A 23,478-nucleotide genomic window follows, 5' to 3' on the forward strand; every position below is an offset into this window, starting at 1 on the left:
CTAAGTTTAGAGTTTGTACCTTTTACAAATGTATCTGATTAGAAGAACTAAAATTACATTTAGAATCCTAGCTTCAAGGACAACTTAAAATGTAGTCTTTGCAGTCCTTGCATATAGATAGACATATTTGATGGAATTTGGAAGATGCAAAATGTTTAAGTTCATAATGTTTTTAGAGTAGTGATAGATGAAAGATAAATTTAAATTATTCACATCAATAAATCAAGTAAGCATTATTGTAATCCTCAATTTACAGATGTGGGAGTAGCATATAATGTACTGTAGAAGGACAGTTTTCCTGCAGACACTGTTGTGATACATAAAGCTGAATTATTTTTGAGTAAATACCATGTGGTTAAAACTGACATTGTGTAAAATAATAGTATTAGTTTTAATTTATCAGGTGCTTGGAAGGTACCAGGCATGTTTGTAAGCCATTTATAAGCCTTGTCTAAATAAATATTTACAACTACCACCGGAGGAAATCCTATTATTCTCCTTAATTTTTATGTTAGGAAGCTGAAGCTGACTCATTGAGAGTTGCACTAATTCTTCCAAAGTCTCACAAATGGAATTGTGTTTCTGGGGATTATATAGAGTGAATGATAGAGTAGATGAGCTGCTGAGACTTGAAGAAATCTGTCTCAAGGAAGCCACTTATATATGCTAAGTAAATAATACTGTTGAGCACCATTGTGATGTTTCACTATTGTCTATATGAAAACATCTCAAGTTAAGAAAACATTAAAATTGTGATAACCATGATAGTCTAATCATGGGGTTCCATATGGTACCTTAATGATTAAAAGATAGGATTTTGCCCTAAATATGTCTACAGTGGAGATCCTGGGAGGTAGACCTATAAATAAAAGAGAGGTTCTGTCTATTGAGTAAGGAGTTTAAGAGGTGTTGGTATTGTTTGAAGGTGTATAGCAATTTCTGTCTTTGGTCCTAAACACAAGGAGTCCTAGAAAACCCAGATACAGAAACTTATTCAAACAAGATATCAGCAGAGGAATGATTATTTCAAGGCAGGAGATACCAATCATTTAGATAGGAAGTAGGCATTTTGACACTTTCATCCATTTGTTGATTAATTTAACAAATATTTGAGTAAATGACTACACTACAGTAAACCCTTTGGTAGGCAATAATGGACATAGTATTCCCTTTGCTAGAAAAATGCTCATGGTCTACTAATATAGTCATGAAAACTGAAATTCAAGTATATTGTGAAAACTTCTAATTATATTGATAAGTATGCTGTACCACGTGGATCGTGTAATCCTATATGACTGTAAATTATAACAATCCACGTCCAGTTTTATAGATGGAGCCAAAAAGGCAAGTGAGCTTGAGAACTTTAGCACTGGAGATTTACCATCAGAGGGTGATGGAGGGCATGATGAACACCAAAATGTTCTGATTATTTAAGAATACAGAGGTTTACTCTGACTCAAATCAGAATGATGGAGAATGACTAAGTAATATCTATGAGTGAGATAATGAATTATCAATTGCATATTCTATGGTGATGGCTGCAGTTGTTGTTGTGGATAACTCAGTGTTCAATCCAAAAATAACAGAGAGTCTTGCCAATTGAGTGTCTATATTATCATACAGGTATATGTTGTATCTGAGACTACCAATGGAAAAGTTTGGGATTCTGAGTTTCTTTGGCTATTTTTCTGGTTTTAGGTTTAGGGATTTAATTTTAATTTCAAAGGAGTGCTTGTCTTCTGAATTTTTAATTTTCTGAGAGATGTTATTTTGAGAGAAATCCCCATAAGCCAAGTGTGGCATTTTGGTGGACTTATTTAGTACTCTTGTGAAAGAAAGTACTTTCGTGAAAGAATGCCATCCTATTCTGAAAGTCTGTTTCTTTGTATATGTTTATATTGCAAGATTTCTCCCTTCCCACAGGAATTGGCACAATGGCTTATTTGGGGACATAGCTAGATTTGAATCATGGTTCTAATATATATTGGCCATATATACATTATTTGTTTCCTGTGAATTTCTATGTCTGATTCTTTAAAAGGAGAAGAGAAACATACCCACTTGAGGGGATTGTTAACACTCATAGGGGTAGATAAAATGTTTAATATCATTTAAAACATACGATACTCACATGAGGAAAGTGAGTATTGGTTTTATAGCATTATTTTACCTGTGTATAATAAATTGAATCAATAAAATTAGCTTTCAAGGAAAACATAAAAAAGAAGTAGTGGCTACTTGTTACCTTCCATTTATTTCCATATGGTTCACATTCACTTCTCTCACTTTTACAATTGTGTTTTTTGCAATCATTATTCTCCTTGTCCAGAATATCCATTTGATGATATTTCTTACATCGAATTGGCGTTCTTACTTCATTACTGCAAATATTGTGAGCAATCCCATATTTTATATTGATATAGCCCTTGGTATATGTTTTTATAAAGATTCATTCTATATCTAAATGTCCACCTTTTTGGGGCGCCTGGGTGGCGCAGTCGGTTAAGCGTCCGACTTCAGCCAGGTCACGATCTCGCGGTCCGTGAGTTCGAGCCCCGCGTCAGGCTCTGGGCTGATGGCTCAGAGCCTGGAGCCTGTTTCCGATTCTGTGTCTCCCTCTCTCTGCCCCTCCCCCCGTTCATGCTCTGTCTCTCTCTGTCGCAAAAATAAATAAACGTTGAAAAAAAAAATTAAATGTCCACCTTTTTATCCATTGCCTGAAATTTTATACGATGGAGATGGTATATTTTATTAACCAAATGGCTAGCCCATGCTTGCAACATTTTAAAAGTATTTTTAGAAATAACATCTAAATGAATTTTCAATGATACAAGAATTAGGAAGAAATTATATTTGTGAGATTCTTATTCTGCTTATAGGAAGCTGTTACTATCCACGTATAGGTATTAAGTATTGTTATTGGTTTTTCTTTCTGTCTGTTTTGTTTGCATGGGTTTAATTTGACAAATACACCTCAGTGTTCACTAGATGTAAATGCCTGAAATAGTCCTAGAAATCTAGACTGTGGTCATTGATATAAATTCTTTCAAATAGATCCAAGAGAGGAATAGAAATGGAATGGTAATGGGTTAAACTTTGTATAAGATTAATGTATGATTCACAATGCAGTTTGAGGGTAGAGGGAGCCTTGCTGGCGAGTGTCTTGGAGAATATCATAATCCTATTTCTCAAAACCCTTTTTTACTCAGGAAATAATGTGACTTTGTGTATAACATATATGCTAATGACCAAGAAATAAAAGGGAAACTAAGATGACAGCCAAAGCGGGCAAGTTTTATCTTATGCATGTGACTTTAGGGTTAAAAAGAACCAACATTTAGCAATTATTGTGAAGTTGACTGTAATTGTGCTAAGAGAAAAGGCAGGAAAACTGCCATTTTCTTTGATGATGATAACATCACCTGGCCTATAGGTTACTTAGGCCTAAGCTGCTGCATTTATCAAATTAAATTTTAATTATATGTTGTTTTTCTCCCCCACTAGAATTTGAGATAATTTAGGGCAATAATCAATCTTTTTCATTATTATATCCCCAGTGCCTGCCATAAGTAAGAAAAACCTGGAGTTCATCACACATTAAAAAGTCCTTTAATTTAACAATTCTAATATTGACTATGAACTTTTGTTCATAAATTATTACATGTGAAATTCAATGTGAAATGAAAGTAACCCAGTGGTCTGGATTTTGAGATGAAAGAAAAGTGATTTACATCCCAGTTCTGAAAGCTGCAATCTCTGTAACATTGAAGTCTCAACCTCAATTTCATTGTGTTTGTTCACCTATAAATTAGGAACAATAATGTTCATTTTCAAAGAGTTTTTGTAAAATAAATACTTCATGTGATTTGCTTAATACAAAGAAAAGTGTGTAGAATATTGTCAACAGATGTTATTTCTGTTCCGTACTTCCAAAAACCCTGAGGTCGATTCTAGATGCGACAATTAAAACTCAGATCTCCAGAAAGATGAACTTTTACCAGTTTATCATAGTTTCATACATTTTATACATTTGCTATGTTTTACGTTGCCTGTTCTCTACCCAGTTTTTAATTTTTGGAGGTATTTGATCTACGTAAAGAAAAATACCTCTAACTAAAAGAGAATAGTAATTGAAAGTACATCATAAGGTTGTTGTCAGGATTAAATGAGTTAATACAAAGAAAACAATAGATTTTGGGTGTAGGAATTGCTGAAAAATCTTATATTGCCTTCTACCCCGTCTCTCTTTCTTCTCCTCATTAGCACTATGAGTAATATTATAAAGATTTTTTAATATGTATGTTTCTAACTTTTAAAATATTTAAGTAGATATTTATATATTATTTCCAATCCCTAATGGTTGTGTTCATTTGATTTCATGGAAGTGACAAATAGAATCAAAATTTTCTAATGACATTCATTTCTATTAGTAAGAATGAAAAGTTCAGAAATCTGCATGTACTCCTACACACTTACCATCAACCTAAAGCCCATGTCTCTTCAAAATCAAACCACTCCCATTCAAAATCATAATCATCAACCCAATTTTATTACTTCATTCAAATACATTTGAATAAAACTTTTGAATGTACAGAAAATTCTGACACGGTATTCACATTATCAAATTTATTGAGTTCCATGATTGGGAAATTGTAATAGGGGGATGGAAAAAAAGGGGAAAACACATAACTCGAGTAAAGGAAAGGGAGTTTTGAGAAAGTGTGAATAACAGAAAGCATTTCCAAGCACTTCATTCTTGTAATGCTACTAATGCCTTCAATTACTGGAGAAAAACATAACCTTGTGGACAGTATCCTTAAAGGCTTGCTTTACTTGCTGGTTCCTCAGGGTATATATAAATGGATTCATCATAGGAGCCACAGAGGTATTCAGAATGGCTACTCCTTTGGTCAATGATGCCTTCTGTTTTGCGGAAGGGTTGGCATACATGAATATGCAGCTTCCATAAGAGATGGAAATGACAATCATGTGAGAGGAACACGTAGAAAATGCCTTTTTTTCTCTGACTGGCGGAAGGCAGTTTCAGAATTGTTCTGATGATGAACATGTAGGATAGAATTATTAATGCCAAAGTGAAAAGCAGTATGACTATTGCAGAGTAAAAGCCAATCACTTCTAGGAGCCATGTGTCTGAGCAAGATAACTGCAAGAGGGGAAAATAGTCACAAGCAAAGTGATCGATGACATTGGAGCCACAGTAATCTAACTGGAGAAAAAGAATAACTGGTGGGAAGATATTTAAGAATCCTGCCAGCCAAGCACAAAAGACAAGTAAAATGCAGACTCTTTTGTTCATGATGGTTGCATAATGTAGGGGTTTACAGATGGCTACATAGCGATCATAGGACATGGCAGTGAGAAGATAAAACTCAGTTATACCCATGAAGATGAAGAAAAACAACTGAGCTGTACAATTATTGTATGAAATAGATTTGTCTCTGGTGATAATTGTGCCCAGAAACCTAGGAATACAGACAGTTGTAAAGGATATTTCTAATACAGAGAAGTTCCTGAGGAAGAAATACATAGGGGTCTGTAGATGGGAATCCACCAAGGTGAGAGTGATGATGGTCAGATTTCCAGTGACACTTAATATATATGTGATAATTAAAAAGAGAAAAATCACAGTCTGGAGCTCTGGGTCATCAGATAGCCCTAGAAGAATGAATTCTTTGGGTACTGTGTGGTTTTTCATCGCTGATCCTTTTTCCCCACTTTTGAACAGAGAATGTATGTTCCCCTATAGAAAATAAAAGAGTTAAAAGAAGATTGAGGATAGGATATAAAATCTTAAAATATCCATGATGATGAATAATCTATGAAAGCCAAAAACACATATTCCCCTTCAGCAACTCTGTCCAATTTCTGTTGGACCTTACATTCAAGTAGTAACATGATCTGAAGTTAAAGATTGATCTTTTATTGTTGAGTGTACACAATCACAGGCCATGGATTAAAAAAAAATGTCTTTTGCTAGCATTTAAGCAGAAGCTATTTCTTCTAATGTTTCTTTAAGATTAAGCTTCTAATCATTCTCTTTCTTATAAAACCATGAAAATATTCTGATTGATCTTTTCTTTTCCTCAGTACTATAAAACTAGTCTGGATTATGGATAATCTAAATATAGAGTTTGAAATCTTACAGGGGCCCTTTAGGCTATCTCCACATTTTCTATTTTGAAGCCCACATAGTTGAGGGAACTCTCACAAGGTTAAACAACTTGTCACCATAGTAATCACCGCACAAGTTTATCCATGGGAATGTTTTGTTCGCATTCTCTTGTTACTTTCTTAAAGGTTTGGTTGATGCTACCCTTTTCTTATCTTTTTAAATCCTTTTCCCATAAAAGTCCAGAAGGACAAGAAGGCAGTCTTCTTCTATTACTAACATAATTATAGCCTAGAAATAGTTTAATTCATACAATGTAGAATTCTTTTTTTTGTTCTTTTACAGTATTGTCATGGAAAATGAACAAGTAGGTGATCAGTATAGCATTTACTGGGAAACAGATAACCTTTCCAATTGGGAATTTTTTTTTTAATTTTTAAATTTTTAATGAAATTCCAGTTACTTAACATATAGTGTAATAATGATTTCAGAAGTAGAATTTAGTTATTCATTACTTACATATAACATCCACTGCTCATCCCAGCAAGTGGTCTCCTTAATGCCTATCCCCCACCCAACATAATTTATGTAACAAAAATGATTATAATACAGATCTACCTTTAAAATTAAATGTAATAAGTATATTTGCACTTGAATTTAACACAAAAAATAAGCAATTAGAAATATTAAACTAGGAAAACAGTTTTTTATTCTAAGAAATGGTAACTCTTAAAAGGGAAAGTATGAAAGATCCAATAGGGAATAAAAAAAATTGTATTTTTATAACAGACCACGATTTCAAGTTAGAAAGAAAGAACAAGCCAGGATTGATTTCTGTGTTCCTTCTTTAGCATTTTATTAATAGTCTCTTGGTAGTAAACAATTATTTAACTTTTAATATTGAAAGATTTTTGAATCCACAAACATATACAAATAATATTTTTAAAGACATTTGAATAAAATGAAGGTATATATATTGAAGAATAAAAAATTGACTTACTTCTTGGTCTTCTTGATGATTTAATCTCAGATTTTATCATCTGATTTGCTTAAACATTTACATAATTTCAGAGCTGCTAAATTGAATTAGCAAAAGATTTAGTTTCTATTGTGCTCTCAAAACAAGCATATTGATTTTTAAAACAAACAAGTATACTGATTTAGCTTTGTCATGGTTTTAAGGATCGTAATTCTCTTTGTTGCTAGATTAGTTATATGTGACTCACAATATCCTTCATTACTGATGCTATGAATTTCTGAAAACATAATACAACTCATTCTGGCTTTTCATCTCTTATCAAGCTCCATGTACTAATTCACTTACTCCTGGGTTGACTAGTAAAGTACTCTTCCATTTGCCTCTTTTCATAGAGTACAAAACATGATTTATTAAATCATTTTTCTTTCTATTCGTGTAAACATTTAAAATCAATAGTTTGTAATTCTATGATTATGCATCTATAAAACCTAAGTAGTATTTTCCTTAGGTTCAGGGACTGCTATATTTTCCTGCAAATGCTGTTTTGAAGAACAGAAAATAAGGAATGTTCTTCTCTATGCATGCCATACACATGGAACTGGACTTATTTTATGTGCCTTTTTGTTGGCCCAGGGGAATTGATTAAGTAAACTGAGTGCCAAGGAGAAGAATCATTAAAGATAGGGGTGAATCATTTTTATAAATATTGATTAAAAAATATAAAAAGCAAACTTATAGGCAAATGTGCAGACAACATTATAATGAATGTGTGGGAGCTTGACTTGGAATTTCACCCTTCTGATTATACAAGGAAGTCACATTTTTCTTCCAGAAACTTTGGACTTTTCCTCAGTAGAATTGGTGCCCGTATATCCTTTGAATTCTGGCAACCCCGAGAAGAATTCTTTAGCAGAATGAAATGGTAGAAAACACTGCTGTGGATTTCTAGTGTGAGTTGATTGCCTTCTGAAATGGACAACCAATTAAAGACATGAGAAGGTTTATCCCTGTATTGGGCCTTTGAATTTAGGGAAACCCTTCCCATAGCTTCCGCTAATGTGGCTTTTATTACCTTTTGACTACTTTCTTCCATTATGTTATTTACTTCCATTAAATACTGGTTTATATTTGTGCATATGGCATCTTTTTGTTGTGAGAATATTTTTGAACCAGTAAAATAAATATCTGGGAATCCGGCATCAAATATTTTTAACTTGTTTATTTTCACATTTTCTTCAATGAGAGATTTTTTTTTCATTACTAGAAGAATACGATATTTGAATATCATATATGTAATGTACACATATATGTACACATATGTAATATAATTTCACATTTGATGACTTATCTTTATTTTCTTCAGTTAAAAATGTGGGCATAAAACATGCATGCATTAATTCCAGAAATGCAGATAACATGCAGGATTGAAAGATGAGAAAATTTGAAAGTGGGACAAAAGAAAGTAGTGAGAAAGGATGAACAACCAACTAGCTAACACATAGAACAATATATAGATGCTGAGATGTGTTGAATTTATTTATTTTTTAAAATATTTATTTATTTTGAGAGAGAGATCGTGAGCAGGGGAGGGGCAGAGAGAGAGGGAGAGAGAGAGAATCCCAAGCAGGCTCTGCTCTGTCAGCACAGAGCCTAACACAGGGTTCGAGCTCATGAACCATGAGATCATGGCCTGAGCCAAAACCAAGAGTTGGTCGCTTAACCAACTGAGCCACCCACGCACCCTGAGATGCGTTGAGTTTATAATTGATACATATTAAAACAGTAATTGAAAATATTCATTCAATATATTTCAATAGAGATAGTGAAACTGATTTTCTACTTATGAAAATTCTATTCCTTTGCCTTTATTTTTGTTTCCAAATAGTGATTCTGTTTTGTTTTGAGCTTTTATTGATTACCAGGTGCTGACCATACACTTAAATTATCTCAAGTTTTTTAAACAAGCAGACAACACAAAACCCTCTGAGGTCAGTGCTATTATTCAGGTAAAGACTCTGAAGTAGAAAGAAGTTAGCTAAGTGTCTGCTGACCATCACTTGTGTGTTTGTGAACAATGCAGTCTTCATTGATTTTCTTACAGGAAAAGGAAGTGAGTTTCTATCTCACAAAGCACTGCACTTCATTTGAAATATCCTATTAGACAGGTTTCTTCTCCACATCTTTTCTGAGACTCCTAGATGCTGAATTGCCTGTCTTTCTTCCTTGATCATTCTCTCAGTCTCTTACGTTCTTACATTATTGTTTTATTCCTAGTTCCTAATAGCTGTCTAGCTTTTCTCTGGACTTCCTCACAATTTACTTTTAGTTAAGGCTGATTATACCTGCTACCTATCCAAAAGATACTAGGACATCAGGTTTTTAATAATGTGTCCATTACCTTCATGTCTTGTGAGGTTGATGAGTGACTATGTTTAAGGCCAATGAAACATTGTTCAGCTACCAGGTTTCACTCTCCTACAGTTACAAATAATATTTTACTGTAACATGTTCAAAATCATAAAATAAAATTTATTAAATCAAGTGGTTAAGGGATCCAAATAATTTAAGACTTTCTTAGAAGGACCTCTCATAGAGTTCTGAGCCTGGGTGGCTCAGTCAGTTGAGACTTGATTTTGGCTAGGGTCATGATCTCAGGGCCAAGGGATCAAGCCCCACTTTGGGCTATATGCTGAGCACAGAGCCTGCTTGGGATTCTCTCCCTCTGTCCCTCCCCGCCTCTTGCTTTCTCTCCATAAAGTAAATTTAAAAAAAATTATTAAAGACTTTCTCTGAAAGCCTGAACTGACATCATATTACTAAATAATTCCAGTGTATATAACTAATTATTTTCAGTGATATATTAACATCCTTTTTAGGTAAGCTATCCTGCCCCTGCAGGATGTGTGATTGATCTCCCATTTACTGAATACTATCAGTTAATTGACCTATTATTCTATAAGTTGAATTTATAATTTCAGAAGTGTATCAACTGACAGATGATGTTGGATTTCATACATTTCTTGGTGTATCCCAAATAGTTATAAGAATTTTTCTATGAGGAAAATAAGGGTTTGCATCATGGGAATTCCTACTATTAGAAAGCTCAGTAGGAAAATCTTAATAAGAAGTGTTATCATTGACTTCATGAAAAGTCAAAGAAATAAATTTGTATGTAGTTTTTAGATGGTCTAATGTAAAATAAAAGAAAATGAACATCAAATGCATTAGAAATATTCAATTATTTCTTTCTCATTCAACGTTGTCTAGTTATGATATACACATTTTTTAAAAAAAATTTTTTTTTCAACGTTTTATTTTTGAGACAGAGAGAGACAGAGCATGAACAGGGGAGGGGCAGAGAGAGAGGGAGACACAGAATCGGAAACAGGCTCCAGGCTCTGGGCCATTAGCCCAGAGCCTGACGCGGGGCTCGAACTCACGGACCGCGAGATCGTGACCTGGCTGAAGTCGGACGCTTAACCGACTGCGCCACCCAGGCGCCCCTAGTTATGATATACACATTTTATTTGAACATTGTTTTAAAAGCTAAGTCAGTGTCATGTACATTATTATATAAATAGCATGTGTTTCTGTTGGACAAAATAGTTAGTGCTCTGATTGCTAGGACACTGGAGCCATTCTACATTATTTAAACTTATTTATTCAAAAAATATTTATTGAATACCCACTACATGGCAGACACATGTTCTAAATGAGGAGGAATAGTGACTTCCAGTAAATGTTTAACCGCTGCCTCAGCGAGTGGAGGTGAGGAGCCCATCGGTAGAGTTTATCAATTTTTAACATGTAAAGTCTTGCACCCTGGCAGGTGATGTGGCCTTTCTGAATGCAGAATTGAGGAGACACAAGCACAGTTGGCTGTTGGGAAGTGTAAAGGCAGGTCCCAGCACAGCACTGCCGGAACACATCATTGTGTCTACAAAGTGAACAGAGATCCCTGCTTTCATGGGGTGAGGGAGGGGTGTGAGACGGACAATAAGCAATGGACATGATTGATTAGTACATTATATGGCCTCTTGTAAATTAATCAATGTTTTGTAAAGGAAGAGAAAATTTAAAAACCTTGGAAGTGGGGAGCCATTAAATTTTAAATAGCGTCATTGGGGTGGGCCTTATTGAGGGGAAATGTGGATGTCTGGCCTATCCCATGCAGATATCGGGGAGGGGAGTATGTCATGGTTAAGAAACATTTAGTGTAAATGCAGTAAGGACATAGGAGGAAAATAATGTTCTTTGCAAAGAAAGATTTATTTGTTTCTCCTTTTCCAGTAGTTTTGAATGTATTTATTATTCTTGTGCTAATGCCCTGGATAGAACTGTCAGTGGAGTGCAGAATAAGAGCAGTGATGGTGGGCTTGTAATAGATTTTTGTTAAATAAGTTTTCTATGAACAAAATATATATATTACGAACAAAGTATATTATGAAATAAAGAAGGCATTATTTGCACTTAAATGAATTGTTCCTATAAACTGTTATATCAGAATAGCCAGTAAAGATAAGAGAAAGTTATAACTCTTAGCCATTGATTATCAAAAAGAGCAGTTTAAGATTAAGCACTTGTTAAAATATACCCCTGAACCATATGTAGTCATATCTGGTATCTAGGAATATTTATTTCTTCAGGTTTTTTTTTTTTTTTTTGAAGAACTGGTATTGTGTATCTGATAATTATGGAATTCCAAAAAAAAAAAAAAGGGATTAATTCAAATTTTCCTAATTATGTTTTAAATTGATAAATTATTTGGCACAGAAAATCGTAAACTGGGTAATGAAAGATGTTTTTTGATTTCTCAAAATATATATAATTACATTTCTCTTTCAGTGGTACTGTGTCTTATATAATTACTAATAGTGCTATCATATGGAGAGGATAGTACCTGCAATATTCTAATAAGACTGCCAAGCTGTATTTATAGTCTTTGTATAGTAGATATAAAATAATGTTAAACTTGATTGAATATTTTCTGAATTTCTAAAAAGAGTATTTCCTGATGAAATTATAAAACACAGCTTTCTCCCCGATGCTCTTGCTCTGTCTTTTTCTGTCTCTTAATTCTCTAAGAATTACTGTGGAAAAACTGGAATTTAAAACTAAAAGAAGGAACTGAGGCCAAGCTCATAGGTACAGAGTGGAAAGACTCGCTCAAAGGTGGGGAAATGAATGAAAGAGAGATGGAATTTGAATAGAAAAAAAAAATATATATTCAAATATCCTCAGTAAACTGCTGGCAATAGAAATAGAAGCAATGAAAAATAACTCCAGTGAGGCTATGTGTATTTAATAGATTTTTGAGGGGCCCTATTTTTAACTATTCTTCATTATGCTTTTAATTTATGACGGTACTTTAAATTTTTTTCATTTTCGTGAGAAGAATACAATCTTTCTTGCCCTGTCCATGAAGGCTCGCCTGACTTGCTGATTCCTTAGGCTGTAAATAAAAGGGTTCAGCATGGGGGCCACTGAGGTGTTTAGCACAGCAACTCCCTTGCTCAGAGACACTCTGTCTTTTGCTGATGGATTAATATACATGAAAATGCAGCTGCCATAGGAGATGGAGATGACGATCATGTGGGAAGAACAGGTGGAAAAGGCCTTTGTCCTCTGACTAGCAGAAGGAATCCTCAAAATTGTTCTGATGATATATATGTAGGACAGAATTATTAATGCCAAAGTGAACAGTAGAGTAAGCACAGCACAGGAAAAACCCACAATCTCTAGGAATTTTGTGTCTGAACAAGAAAGGTGTAGTAAGGGGAAATAATCACAGGTAAAATGGTCTATAATATTGGACCTACAGTAATCAAGCTGTATGAACAGCATAAGTAATGGGAATATGATTAAGAATGACATTAGCCATGATGCAAAGACAAGGAGTATGCAGATTCTGTGATTCATGATGGTCATGTAATGGAGAGGTTTGCAGATGGCAATGTAACGGTCATAGGACATGGCGGCCAGAAGGCAAAATTCAGTGACTCCCAAGAGAATGAAAAAAAAAAACTGAGTCATACAATCATTAAAGGAAATGGTTTTATCTCCTGTAATCATAGTGCCCAGGAACTTGGGTATGCTGACAGTTGTGAATGAAACCTCTAATAAGGAGAAGTTTCTGAGGAAGAAATACATGGGGGTCTGGAGGTGGGAATCCAGCAGGGTAAGGGTGATAATGGTCAGGTTGCCAGTGATGCTGAGCATGTAGGTGATGAGCAGAGAGACAAAGATCACCACCTGAAGCTGTGGGTCATCTGACAATCCCAGGAGGATAAACTCTGTTATTTCTGTGTGGTTTCTCATATTTTTCTTCTCTTGTATAATCTAGAGGGAAAAAACACAAATAGAAGGATTAGAAGATTATTCATGGATACTGCTGGAATATGACTCCGGAAGTAAACATATTATACCACACTGATTTAATTTAGGAGATCTTTAAGACAACTTAATAAAAGTAGGTAACACGTTTTAAAGTACGTTTTTGCCATACGGCACACTCTGTATTTTACACAGAATGTTTCTTCTTAAAATCCTTATTTTACAGATTGGAAACTGAATCTAAAACAGTTATTAAAAATCTTATCTGAGTCATATACCCTGAATGAGAAAACAGGGATTTTTAACCCAGGTTTTTCTGAATGTTTGATAACTGGAAGAGAAATCCTGCCTGTTGACACAGATACTTCTCTCAAGGGTTGCCTTCTTATTGGGAAACTCCTTGTCCTTTTTCCAACCACAATAAAAGCGTCTCATTTTCTCATTCCTCTCACTGAATTTTCTGTATTATTACTTACTTGTAAAATACAGAAAGACAGATGTGTCAGGAAAATATCCTTCAAATGGGGAGGTCTCCAAAATTTGAAAGTCATTGATGTTAAATCTTTAACAATGTGACAAATTTCTGTTTTCATTCTGGCTCACATTCTCCTTTCAACCACCTACTCCTCATCTCAAGCCACAGATAATGAATTCATTGCCATAATGTTAATGTCCTCAGATTCTACAGTGTACAGAATATGGAAAAGGCAGAGCAGAAATTTAGTAGATTGGATTTACATATTTCACGGGCTAAGGAAGCAAAATTGTATGAGTACCTAAAATAAACATTATCTTCTACAGAACTTTTTTCCTTCAAAATTTCTTCCATCTAAACCTTGTAGTGTATTCTCTCTGTATATAGATTCTGCTTTCTATCATGTATAGTATTTTTATATTTTTCTTTCTATGTACATTAGGCTTTACTTGTAGAAGCTTTATTTTGTCAACACCTGGGATAATCAAGGAAATAGCACATGAAATCCCTTTAGTTTCTATTCCTGAATTATAATCATCATCATCATCATCAATGCATTTTAGAGAGAAGCTAAAAGTTCCCTCAATGAATTGAACTAGTCCATTATCATATCCCTTACTCTGGGCATTCTCATTAAATAGTTAGGTTTTCAGTTCTGTGTCCTGAGAGAAGTTTTGCAATAGAATATTTAGTTTAAAGATGTCAGATTGTTGATTTGTAGTATATAATGCATCTTAATACTGTTAATTTTTTGTTTTTTTTTCTCTTACATGCTTGAGCTGTCTTCTCACTCACTTCCCTGTGTAGCCAAAAATATTGCTGTAGATTAGAAGGTAAATTTCAGATAAGATGGATAGTGCTAATGCTATTGGGAAAGTGTGTGAGATTTCACAAGAAATGAGTATTTCTTTTGTTATTTCTCAGGGACTGGAGAAAACAGGCTGAAGAGCACTTACTTGGGGAAACAGACATTATAATGACATATTTTGTAAACAAACTTATGGCAATTCAAGTGTATAATAGATATTTCAATTAGGTCATTGTTCTTGAGGTGCCTGGGTGGCTCAATTAGGGTTGGTCTTGATCTCACAGTTCATGAGTTTGAGCACCACAGCAGCTCTGTGCTGTCAGCAGAGCCTGCTTCAGATCTACCCTCTTCTCTCTGCCCCTCACCTGCTCACACACTCTCTCTCAAAAAGAAACATTAAAAAAATCTTTCAAAAAATAAAGGTCATTGTTCTTGGTTAACAGTCCTCTATAATTAATAGCTGTATAGATCCTTTGATCTCTCAACCATTTCTGTGATGTTTTTGGTGGAGTAATGAAACATTTATCCAAGAATCTAAAACATCATTTTAGGCTTTCCTTCCTGACCACTCGTCCATATTTCTTCTTTCCCGTCACATGTAACTTATGATCACAAATTTAGTATGCTCCCTGCCCCTTTTTGTTTCAATGAATTTTAACCCATCTTGGGTATCTTTGTTGAACTATGTTGGGTGGCTCATGAAAGTGAAAATTAACCTATTTAATGAATAAACATTTGCTGTTGTGCTAAATGAAATAACTGATGCATGCGAATAAAATAATAAGCACCAACTAAATATTTTATTTAAATAAATGTCTTTTAGGACACCTCTGCCATTTCATATGACTTTTAAGGATGGCTTTGTTGAGAAGAGAATAGTGTCTTCCTATGTCCAACTTAAATGCAATAATTTAAAAAGACCTATTAAGGTATAAGAGCTTGCGTTTCCTTGTTTTGTTTTAATAATTAGGAGAGACGGTTAGAGTCTCCCTAAATTCCACAATTTAGTTGGAAACTAACTGTATCATTCTGCATTCTCTATGTGTGCTGAAATCTCTCAAGTTAAAACTCCCAAAAAAGTTGTGAATGCGTATATCCTCAAGGCAGTTTGGACCCACAACATTACTACGCAGTTTTCCAATTCTCTGTGTCTCTCTCACTTGACAATCTTTTTCTTGGTTATAGGTCTGTATGTTAGGCCAATTTGTCAAAGTAGAGAGCAAAATGCTGGTTTAATCTGATACCTTGAGTAATTGGTTTACACCAAGTACTATTTTTTTTCTGGAATGATTCATTCCATTTTTGACATATGTTTGGTGATATCTAATATCATGTAAGAACTTCATGGTGACTGAATGCAAAAAATCTCATAAGATGAACCAATTTAGATTCTTTTTCGGATTATTATTTTAGTAATGCCTTAGAGTATTCCTAAAGTTTGTTCAGAATGCAGTTTACCTGAGTCCTCTGAAAAAAAGATATGACCTTGCTTTTTTATTCTAATAGAAAGGAGATATTTAAATCCCAAGTCAGATCAGAGCACCAACCAATATGAATAGGAATAATGAAGGAAAACAGTAATCATCTAAATCACTTCTAAATCTGTAGGTGTTCATAGGTAGGTGTTCTACTTAAACCCTGATTATCTCAGTCTGTTAACCAGGTAACTATATTTGCAGATCATTTTCAATTTAAAAAGGGAAAGGACTTCTTATAAAACAAAGGCATCAGAACTTAATATTAATATATAATGCATGGTATTATTGGGGCAACCTGTGGGCTTTGCACTCAAAGAGAAATTAAGTAGTTTAAAGTTAAAAATGCAACTTAGCTACATTATAGTATAGTATTATAACTTTGGACAAGTTACTTAATCTCTCTGAGTTTTAGATTTTTTTTTAAATTTTAAAATGAGAATAATATATTATGGAAATAGAGCTAATTTAAGTACAAAGTAAAATTAAATTGTACAAAAATTTTATAGCATGTACTCCCAGACAGCAGTTACTAGTATCTTTATTATTCCTAAAAATAAAATCAATGATCACACTTGAGGAATAGAGCCCCAGTGCAAAATAACAAAAACTGTTTTTGTAGTCCCTCATGTGAGAGACTGCTAACGCTGTATGTTCTTACCTCATTTACTAATTTTTATAATCCTGTGTTGGTTAAAAGAAACTGACAATGAGAGAGGTTAAATAACATAAACAAGGTCAGACAGCTACTAAATGATAGAATTGAGCATGGGCTACCTAGTATTCAATACCTGTATTCAATGGGGGAGACCAAACTCAGAGAAAATAATTCTGAAAATTAATAAAGGAATAAATTATGAGAAACAGGAAATGTAACATGCTCATTTTTCATAATCCTTGATACATTCGGAAAGAAATAGCAACCCCTAATTTTTCTATATGATCTGATGAAAAGTTGAGTTAAGAATGAATCAGGGGTGCCTGGGTGGCTCAGTGGGTTGAGCAACCGACTTTGGCTCAGGTAATGATTCTGTGTCTCCCTCTCTCTCTGCCCCTCCCCCACTCATGCTCTGTCTCTCTCTGTCTCAGAAATAAACATTAAAAAAAATTAAAAAAAAGAATGAATGAATCAGTGCTAAGAAAAGGAAATTTTTCATTGGCTTCAACTTTACAGCCTTACCTCTACTTGTCATACAAATGTTCTGCATCAGCTGGTTGAAATGATAAAAATCCACATTGACAACTATTTCAGTTTTAGGTTAGGAGATTCAGTATTCCTAAAAGTCATAGTTTATATTCTATTACTCATTTTCCATTGTAATTATGGGAGCAAAAATAGTGAAGACAAGCTAGGTTTGGAGTTGCTTTGGCCTTTCTGGACAAAGATTCTATATGGACTTTCACCTGCATAGGTACATGTTTTATCTACCATAAATACCTATCTCTCATGGCTATTACTCCAGTGAATCATATGTGCCAACAAGGGCTTAGAGGAAGGTACACTAAGGGATTATAAAAATGTTATCAACATTTGCACCAATATTGGAACAGCAAACTTTTGTGATAATACCCAAAGAGTTACAAAGGGCATGTGAAGTAAGCCAGAAACGGATGGAATATTTTGCATATTATCTGAGTGAGAAAATAACTTCGTTGCAAAGCTTTTGGGAGAGGTCTCCTGAATTTCCTAAATCAGAATTTCTCTGACAAATTGAGGCCCCCACTTCTTTTCTTGCTGAGTTAAATACTGGGACAACTTAATCTTACATGAAAACATTAGATTTTTATCATACACTAAAATGTCTCCATTAAAGTGACTCTCCAAGCTAGTAGAATCACATAAATTGTTCAGAAATGCTGAATGCAGAGCAATAAAAAGAGTGGGATACAGTTCAGTGCTCCCTGGATTCCCATTGAAAGGCGTGAAAAAATATGGATTAAACACTCATTGAACTCTTCAACATTTTCCAAGAATCATTCTTGCAAAATAGAAATGGTGCTAATTCTTGAGAAGGATCTACAATCCAGAAGGTCCTTTCCCATTTGAAAGATGTGCTGGGTTTAACCCTGTAGTTAATGAAAGCATAATATCTGGAAATGTGTCATGATTTTACAATTCAGATTCCTTTTTGTCCATTTTAGAAACAGCAAAAAAAGAAGCTTGTTGACTCATGCACTATTTGTTTTCATTCAACAAATATCTTTCCAGGACCTGCTATCTTTAAATAGTATACAAAAAACTGGGAATAAAATGGAATCAAAATAGATACGAGTCCCACTGTCCTATAATAACCAAAATCAAGGGTAAACCGATGACAGAAAATGTTGTGACAGATATAAACAAAGTAACCTGTTTCTCAGTTCAGAACTTTTTCTACTACACCAAGCCGGTTTTTAATCAGCAAACTTACAACATTATACTACGTAATATGCCCTATTGATCCCATTATTTTTTAGTCATTTTTCTAACATGAATTTATACAAAAGTCCACTTTCAACATGTTCTAAGCTTTCTGTTGAATCACATGTTCATCAAAAGTTTCCCCAGAATAGTGATTCTTTGCTTGTTAAACACTCTAATTTATTCTGATTCAACCCTCATATCTAATAAAATTATATTTGGAGATCAAAGTAATTTGGGGCTGATGATCTAATTATTCATATCACAACTAATCAGCATAACCAGCATATCTATTAAAAAAGCTATTTTAACAGATTTCTTTAATTTCTACTCACGTTTTCATGTATACAAAACTTTGTTACATTAGGGCTCAAAATTTTCAAAAAAATATTTTTTGATTGATATATAAGTGCTTGTGATATACAAGAACACCAATGGGAGGCAGTTTACCAGAAAGATTTTTAAAATGGCATCCTAGGTCCAAGAGAGAGGTTCAAATGCAAGCTATGATATTTATTCATGTTGCAATCTTTGAAAATTGTTAAAGGCCTTTCTTCATTTATAAAATAAGATTAACAATGAATTTGCAAGTTTTTAGAGAATTAAATAAAACATTATGTGGAGCCTTCTGTTTCTGTAAGGAGTGGCTTGATATGCACTGATACTCATGAAACCAACATACGGAAATGTGAGATTAAATGGAAAAACAATGTGTTTGAAGACAGAGGACACCTTCAGTTTCCAGTTCTGCAAGTAAGGAGTTGCAAATCACCACTCAAGTCTAACAATAAGGAAAAATGATGAACAGATTGAAAAATCCGCTCTCTTGTATCCTTAGGGAAGGCAAATCACTGTCCTTAAGATTGAAAATCAGACAGATAAACACAAGAAGTGAACGTTTAAGGGAACAGAGACTTGGGAGCCAAACCTACCACAGGGTCCAGTGCCAGCACAGGAAAACCTGAAGTAAACTGATAATTTGTGGAGGTTCAGGGAGGAAACACAGAGTTAAAAGCTCGGGGGGGGGGGGGGCGCGTGGGTGGCGCAGTCGGTTAAGCGTCCGACTTCAGCCAGGTCACGATCTCGCGGTCCGTGAGTTCGAGCCCCGCGTCAGGCTCTGGGCTGATGGCTCAGAGCCTGGAGCCTGTTTCCGATTCTGTGTCTCCCTCTCTCTCTGCCCCTCCCCCGTTCATGCTCTGTCTCTCTCTGTCCCAAAAATAAAAAAAAACGTTGAAAAAAAAAAAAAAAAGCTCTGGGGGGACTAAGGTATATGAGGCCCCATCCCATTATTGAGATATACTTCCAGGAGCTCAACCAGGTTCAGATAGTGAATGTCAGAGAAAAATCACCTCATGCTTCTGTCAGGGGCAGGAGAAAAGGAACCATTTTGAAATGCACCAGAGCACTGTGTTGTTGTTGAGAGAGCCTGCCCTCACAGAAATCTTAGATGGCCAGAGACTAACCTGCTGGAACACTATCAGAGCTTAACTGACCCAGGGAGAGAAATACCCAACTCCTTCCACGTAGGACGAGGAAAATACCCAACTCTAGCCCACTCTAAGTTTCCTGTCTGACTTAACTGGGGAGAAAGAACTGAGAAACCCTTACGAAGTTCACAGTCCAGAGGTCTGGGCTCACTAAGAGACTGAGACCTAATCATAGGACTGTGGAATGCTTCCCCTCCCCCGATGCCTATCACAGCCCCTAAAGGCTATTTGCTCCAGTTCTTTTTACCCAGTGCATCATGTCTGGTTGTCAAGAAAACAGTACAGACTTAAAAAGGAAAAAAAAAAGTTTTGAAGAGGCAGAGAATGATTCAGAACCAGACATGACAGAGGTGTTAGAATGATTAGACTGGAAATTTAAACCAACTGTGATTAATATGATAAGGGCTCTCCTGGATAAAGCAGATGGAATGCAAGAATAGAAAGGTAGCATAAGCAGAGAATGAAAAATCCAACAAAACAAAAGAAAACAAAAAAAAATCCCAAAGAGATAAAGAATTCCTTGGACAAACAGAAACTTACGTGTATGCTTTGTCAGTGTTCCAAGCTTGAAGGAAATGTTAAAAGAAATGCTTTAAAGAGAAGGAAAATAATATAATTCACAAAGTCAGATTTCCATAAAGTAAGGAAGAGTGTTGCAGAAGGAATAAGTGAAGGTAAAATAAAAACATTTGTTTGTTACCTCAGGGAACCTGACATACTCTAGGTGACTATTAGGCTGCTGAGAACAAAAAGGATCTGCATGGCTGCTGTTGCTTCCAGGACCTGAGTTACCCCAGACAGAAACAGAGCTCAGAAAGAAATTACAAGCTCCATCAAAAGCAAAAAAATGAGTAAAATCTAACTAGGAATATCCATGTGAAATTCTGAGAATGCACATCCTTAGAAAAGGCTTGAGAGGCCCCCAGAATCTCTAGGGGGACTGAATGGTGATGGTCTTGCTCTGCACAAATCTGGTTTTACAAGACTGTGAGAGATGGTTGTGTTTTCAAATGTATACATAACAATAAAAAGGTAGTAGGAACGTGAAGAAACAGAGAAAAATGGTCCAATCAAACAAATGAAATCTTCATTAGCAGACCCTGGAGAAATATATGCACTACTGACAAATTATGCTCAATGAATTAGGAAAGTGGCATGTGTTTTAGTTTTATCGGATTCATTTTGAATTTTTAGCAAATATATATATGTGTGTGTATATATATATGTATATATATATATGTATATGTATATATATTTAAATAACACAGAACTTGGAAATTCTATAAATAGTGCTCAATATCATGATCAATATTTTCCTTGATAATATACACTAAATTTCACAAAATATAAAGCTCTACATTCAAAGTGTAATTCACTACTACATATTACTTCTAAGGACTGAATGTAACATACGATATATAGGAAGTGTATATTTTTAAATGTTAAGAAATTACCAATGAATATCTTGAAAACACAAAAGAAATCACACACTGATTTTGAAACTCTACATTCAAAGTGTGATATGCTGTTATATGTATTTTTGAGGGATTTTTTATTAATAGAATTAAAACTGTTTTTCACATTCTGTTATAGGGTATGTCTTAAAGAATTCCATACCCAAAAAATTTTGTAGGAGAAATAAAGTTTACCATATTTTAAAACAAGTGAGTAAACAATGCATTGGGGAAATCTGGGTGTGGAAGTGGAAATGGAGTGGCAAAACATTAAGTTAACTGTAAGGTGGCATATAAGAGACTATGGGAACAAGCATACAGATACAGATATTTAGGAATTTTAAGATTTTACCTACTTTAGCATGTCCTTTGTTTGCCAAAATAAATATTTCATTTATTTGAAGAAAATACTACTTTATGGACCACATCTTTGAAGGCTTGCTTCACTTGCTGGTTTCTCAGAGTGTAAATGAAGGGGTTCAGCATGGGGGCAACAGAGGTATTGAGAATAGCTACTCCCTTGGTCAATGATGCCCTTTCTTTTGCAGAGGGATTAGCGTACATGAATATACAGCTTCCATAAGAGATGGAGATGACAATCATATGAGAGGAACATGTGGAGAAAGCCTTTTTTCTCTGACTGGCAGATGGGATTCTCAAAATAGTTCTGATAATATACATGTAAGATAAAATCACCAACGCCAGAGTGAATAGCAAAGCAACCAACGCAAAGTAAAAACCGATGACTTCTAGAAACCATGTATCTGAACAAGACAGTCGTAAAAGGGGAAAATAGTCACATGCAAAGTGATCAATGACATTGGAAGCACAGTAATCCAGCTGGAGCAGAAGCATGAGGGGTGGGAAAATGGTCAGGAACCCTCCCAGCCACGCACAGAGCACAAGCCAGGTGCAGAGTTTCCTGTTCATGATGGCGGTGTAATGCAGAGGCTTGCAGATGGCAACGTAGCGGTCATAGGACATGGCAGTGAGAATGTAAAATTCTGTCACCCCCATGAAAATAAAGAAAAAGAGTTGGGCTGCACAATTGTTAAAGGAAATAGTCTTATCCCTGGTGATAATTGCTCCTAGAAATCTAGGAATACAGACAGTTGTAAATGAGATTTCTAAGAAAGAGAAGTTTCGGAGGAAGAAATACATTGGTGTCTGTAGATGAGGGTCCACCAAGGTTAGAGTGATGATAGTCAGGTTTCCAGCGACACTTAATATGTATGTGATAAATAAGAAGAGGAAAATCACAATCTGAAGGTCAGGATCATCAGAAAGGCCAAGCAGGACAAACTCTGTGATCACTGTGTGGTTCATTTCTCTGTCTCTCTGTCTCTGTCTCGCTCTCCTTTTTCTTCTCTTAAAGATATTTAGGTGGCAAGAGTATTAAAGAGAGGAGATGAAAGATATATTTCATGATGATCAATATCACCGTCATCGATACAATTCTAAAATATGTGCTATAATCCATGCTGATCTTATTTTCAATTGAACTCTATTGTTTGCATTTAGTTTTCATACACATTTGTGAGTTTTGCTTTATTTACTAGTTTTCTTATTTGAAATATACCGGAAGTTTGAAAATCTTCATACAGTAACTCACATCATTGAGAGTGATGATTTATCATCATTGAGAAATGGTAAATAAAACCAGTACTTCTTGCTTTGTCCAATTTATGCAAATCATTACAATCTTGAAAAATTAAGAGAAATATGCATTTTCTTTCTTTTCTGTCAAGTATTTATTAAAGGATGCCACTACCTAGAAGCATAAATGGATAATCTTAATTCCATCACAAGGTAAAAGTGAAATTTAGAATGGTTAAAGTAATAACCATTATACTTTGTATGGTATAAATAATCAATTAATAACTTTCTTAACAAGTAAAATAGGTTATAAATTACTAATTATTGATTTACTTCTACA

At 34.7% G+C, this 23,478-nt stretch overlaps 2 protein-coding genes across 2 annotated transcripts; both read right to left on the minus strand.

Moving 5' to 3' along the window:
• Positions 1-4,527: 4,527 nt before the first annotated feature.
• LOC121040974 (olfactory receptor 6C3-like) lies at positions 4,528-13,444 on the minus strand. Its single transcript, XM_040491806.1, is given in 3 exon segments — positions 4,528-5,019; positions 5,021-5,761; positions 13,362-13,444. Coding segments are annotated over 3 exon segments (1,050 nt in total). The 5' UTR covers positions 13,428-13,444; the 3' UTR covers positions 4,528-4,776.
• An 8,488-nt stretch (positions 13,445-21,932) lies between these two features.
• LOC121041110 (olfactory receptor 6C3) lies at positions 21,933-22,868 on the minus strand. The gene has a single exon (XM_040491854.1). The coding sequence runs from the start codon at positions 22,866-22,868 to the stop codon at positions 21,933-21,935; it is 936 nt and encodes a 311-aa protein (XP_040347788.1).
• Between the last annotated feature and the right edge of the window lie 610 nt (positions 22,869-23,478).

This window comes from Herpailurus yagouaroundi, unplaced genomic scaffold (assembly GCF_014898765.1).
Source record: "Herpailurus yagouaroundi ecotype Mexico unplaced genomic scaffold, PumYag 182, whole genome shotgun sequence".
In the NCBI taxonomy this organism is placed as follows: domain Eukaryota; kingdom Metazoa; phylum Chordata; class Mammalia; order Carnivora; family Felidae; genus Herpailurus; species Herpailurus yagouaroundi.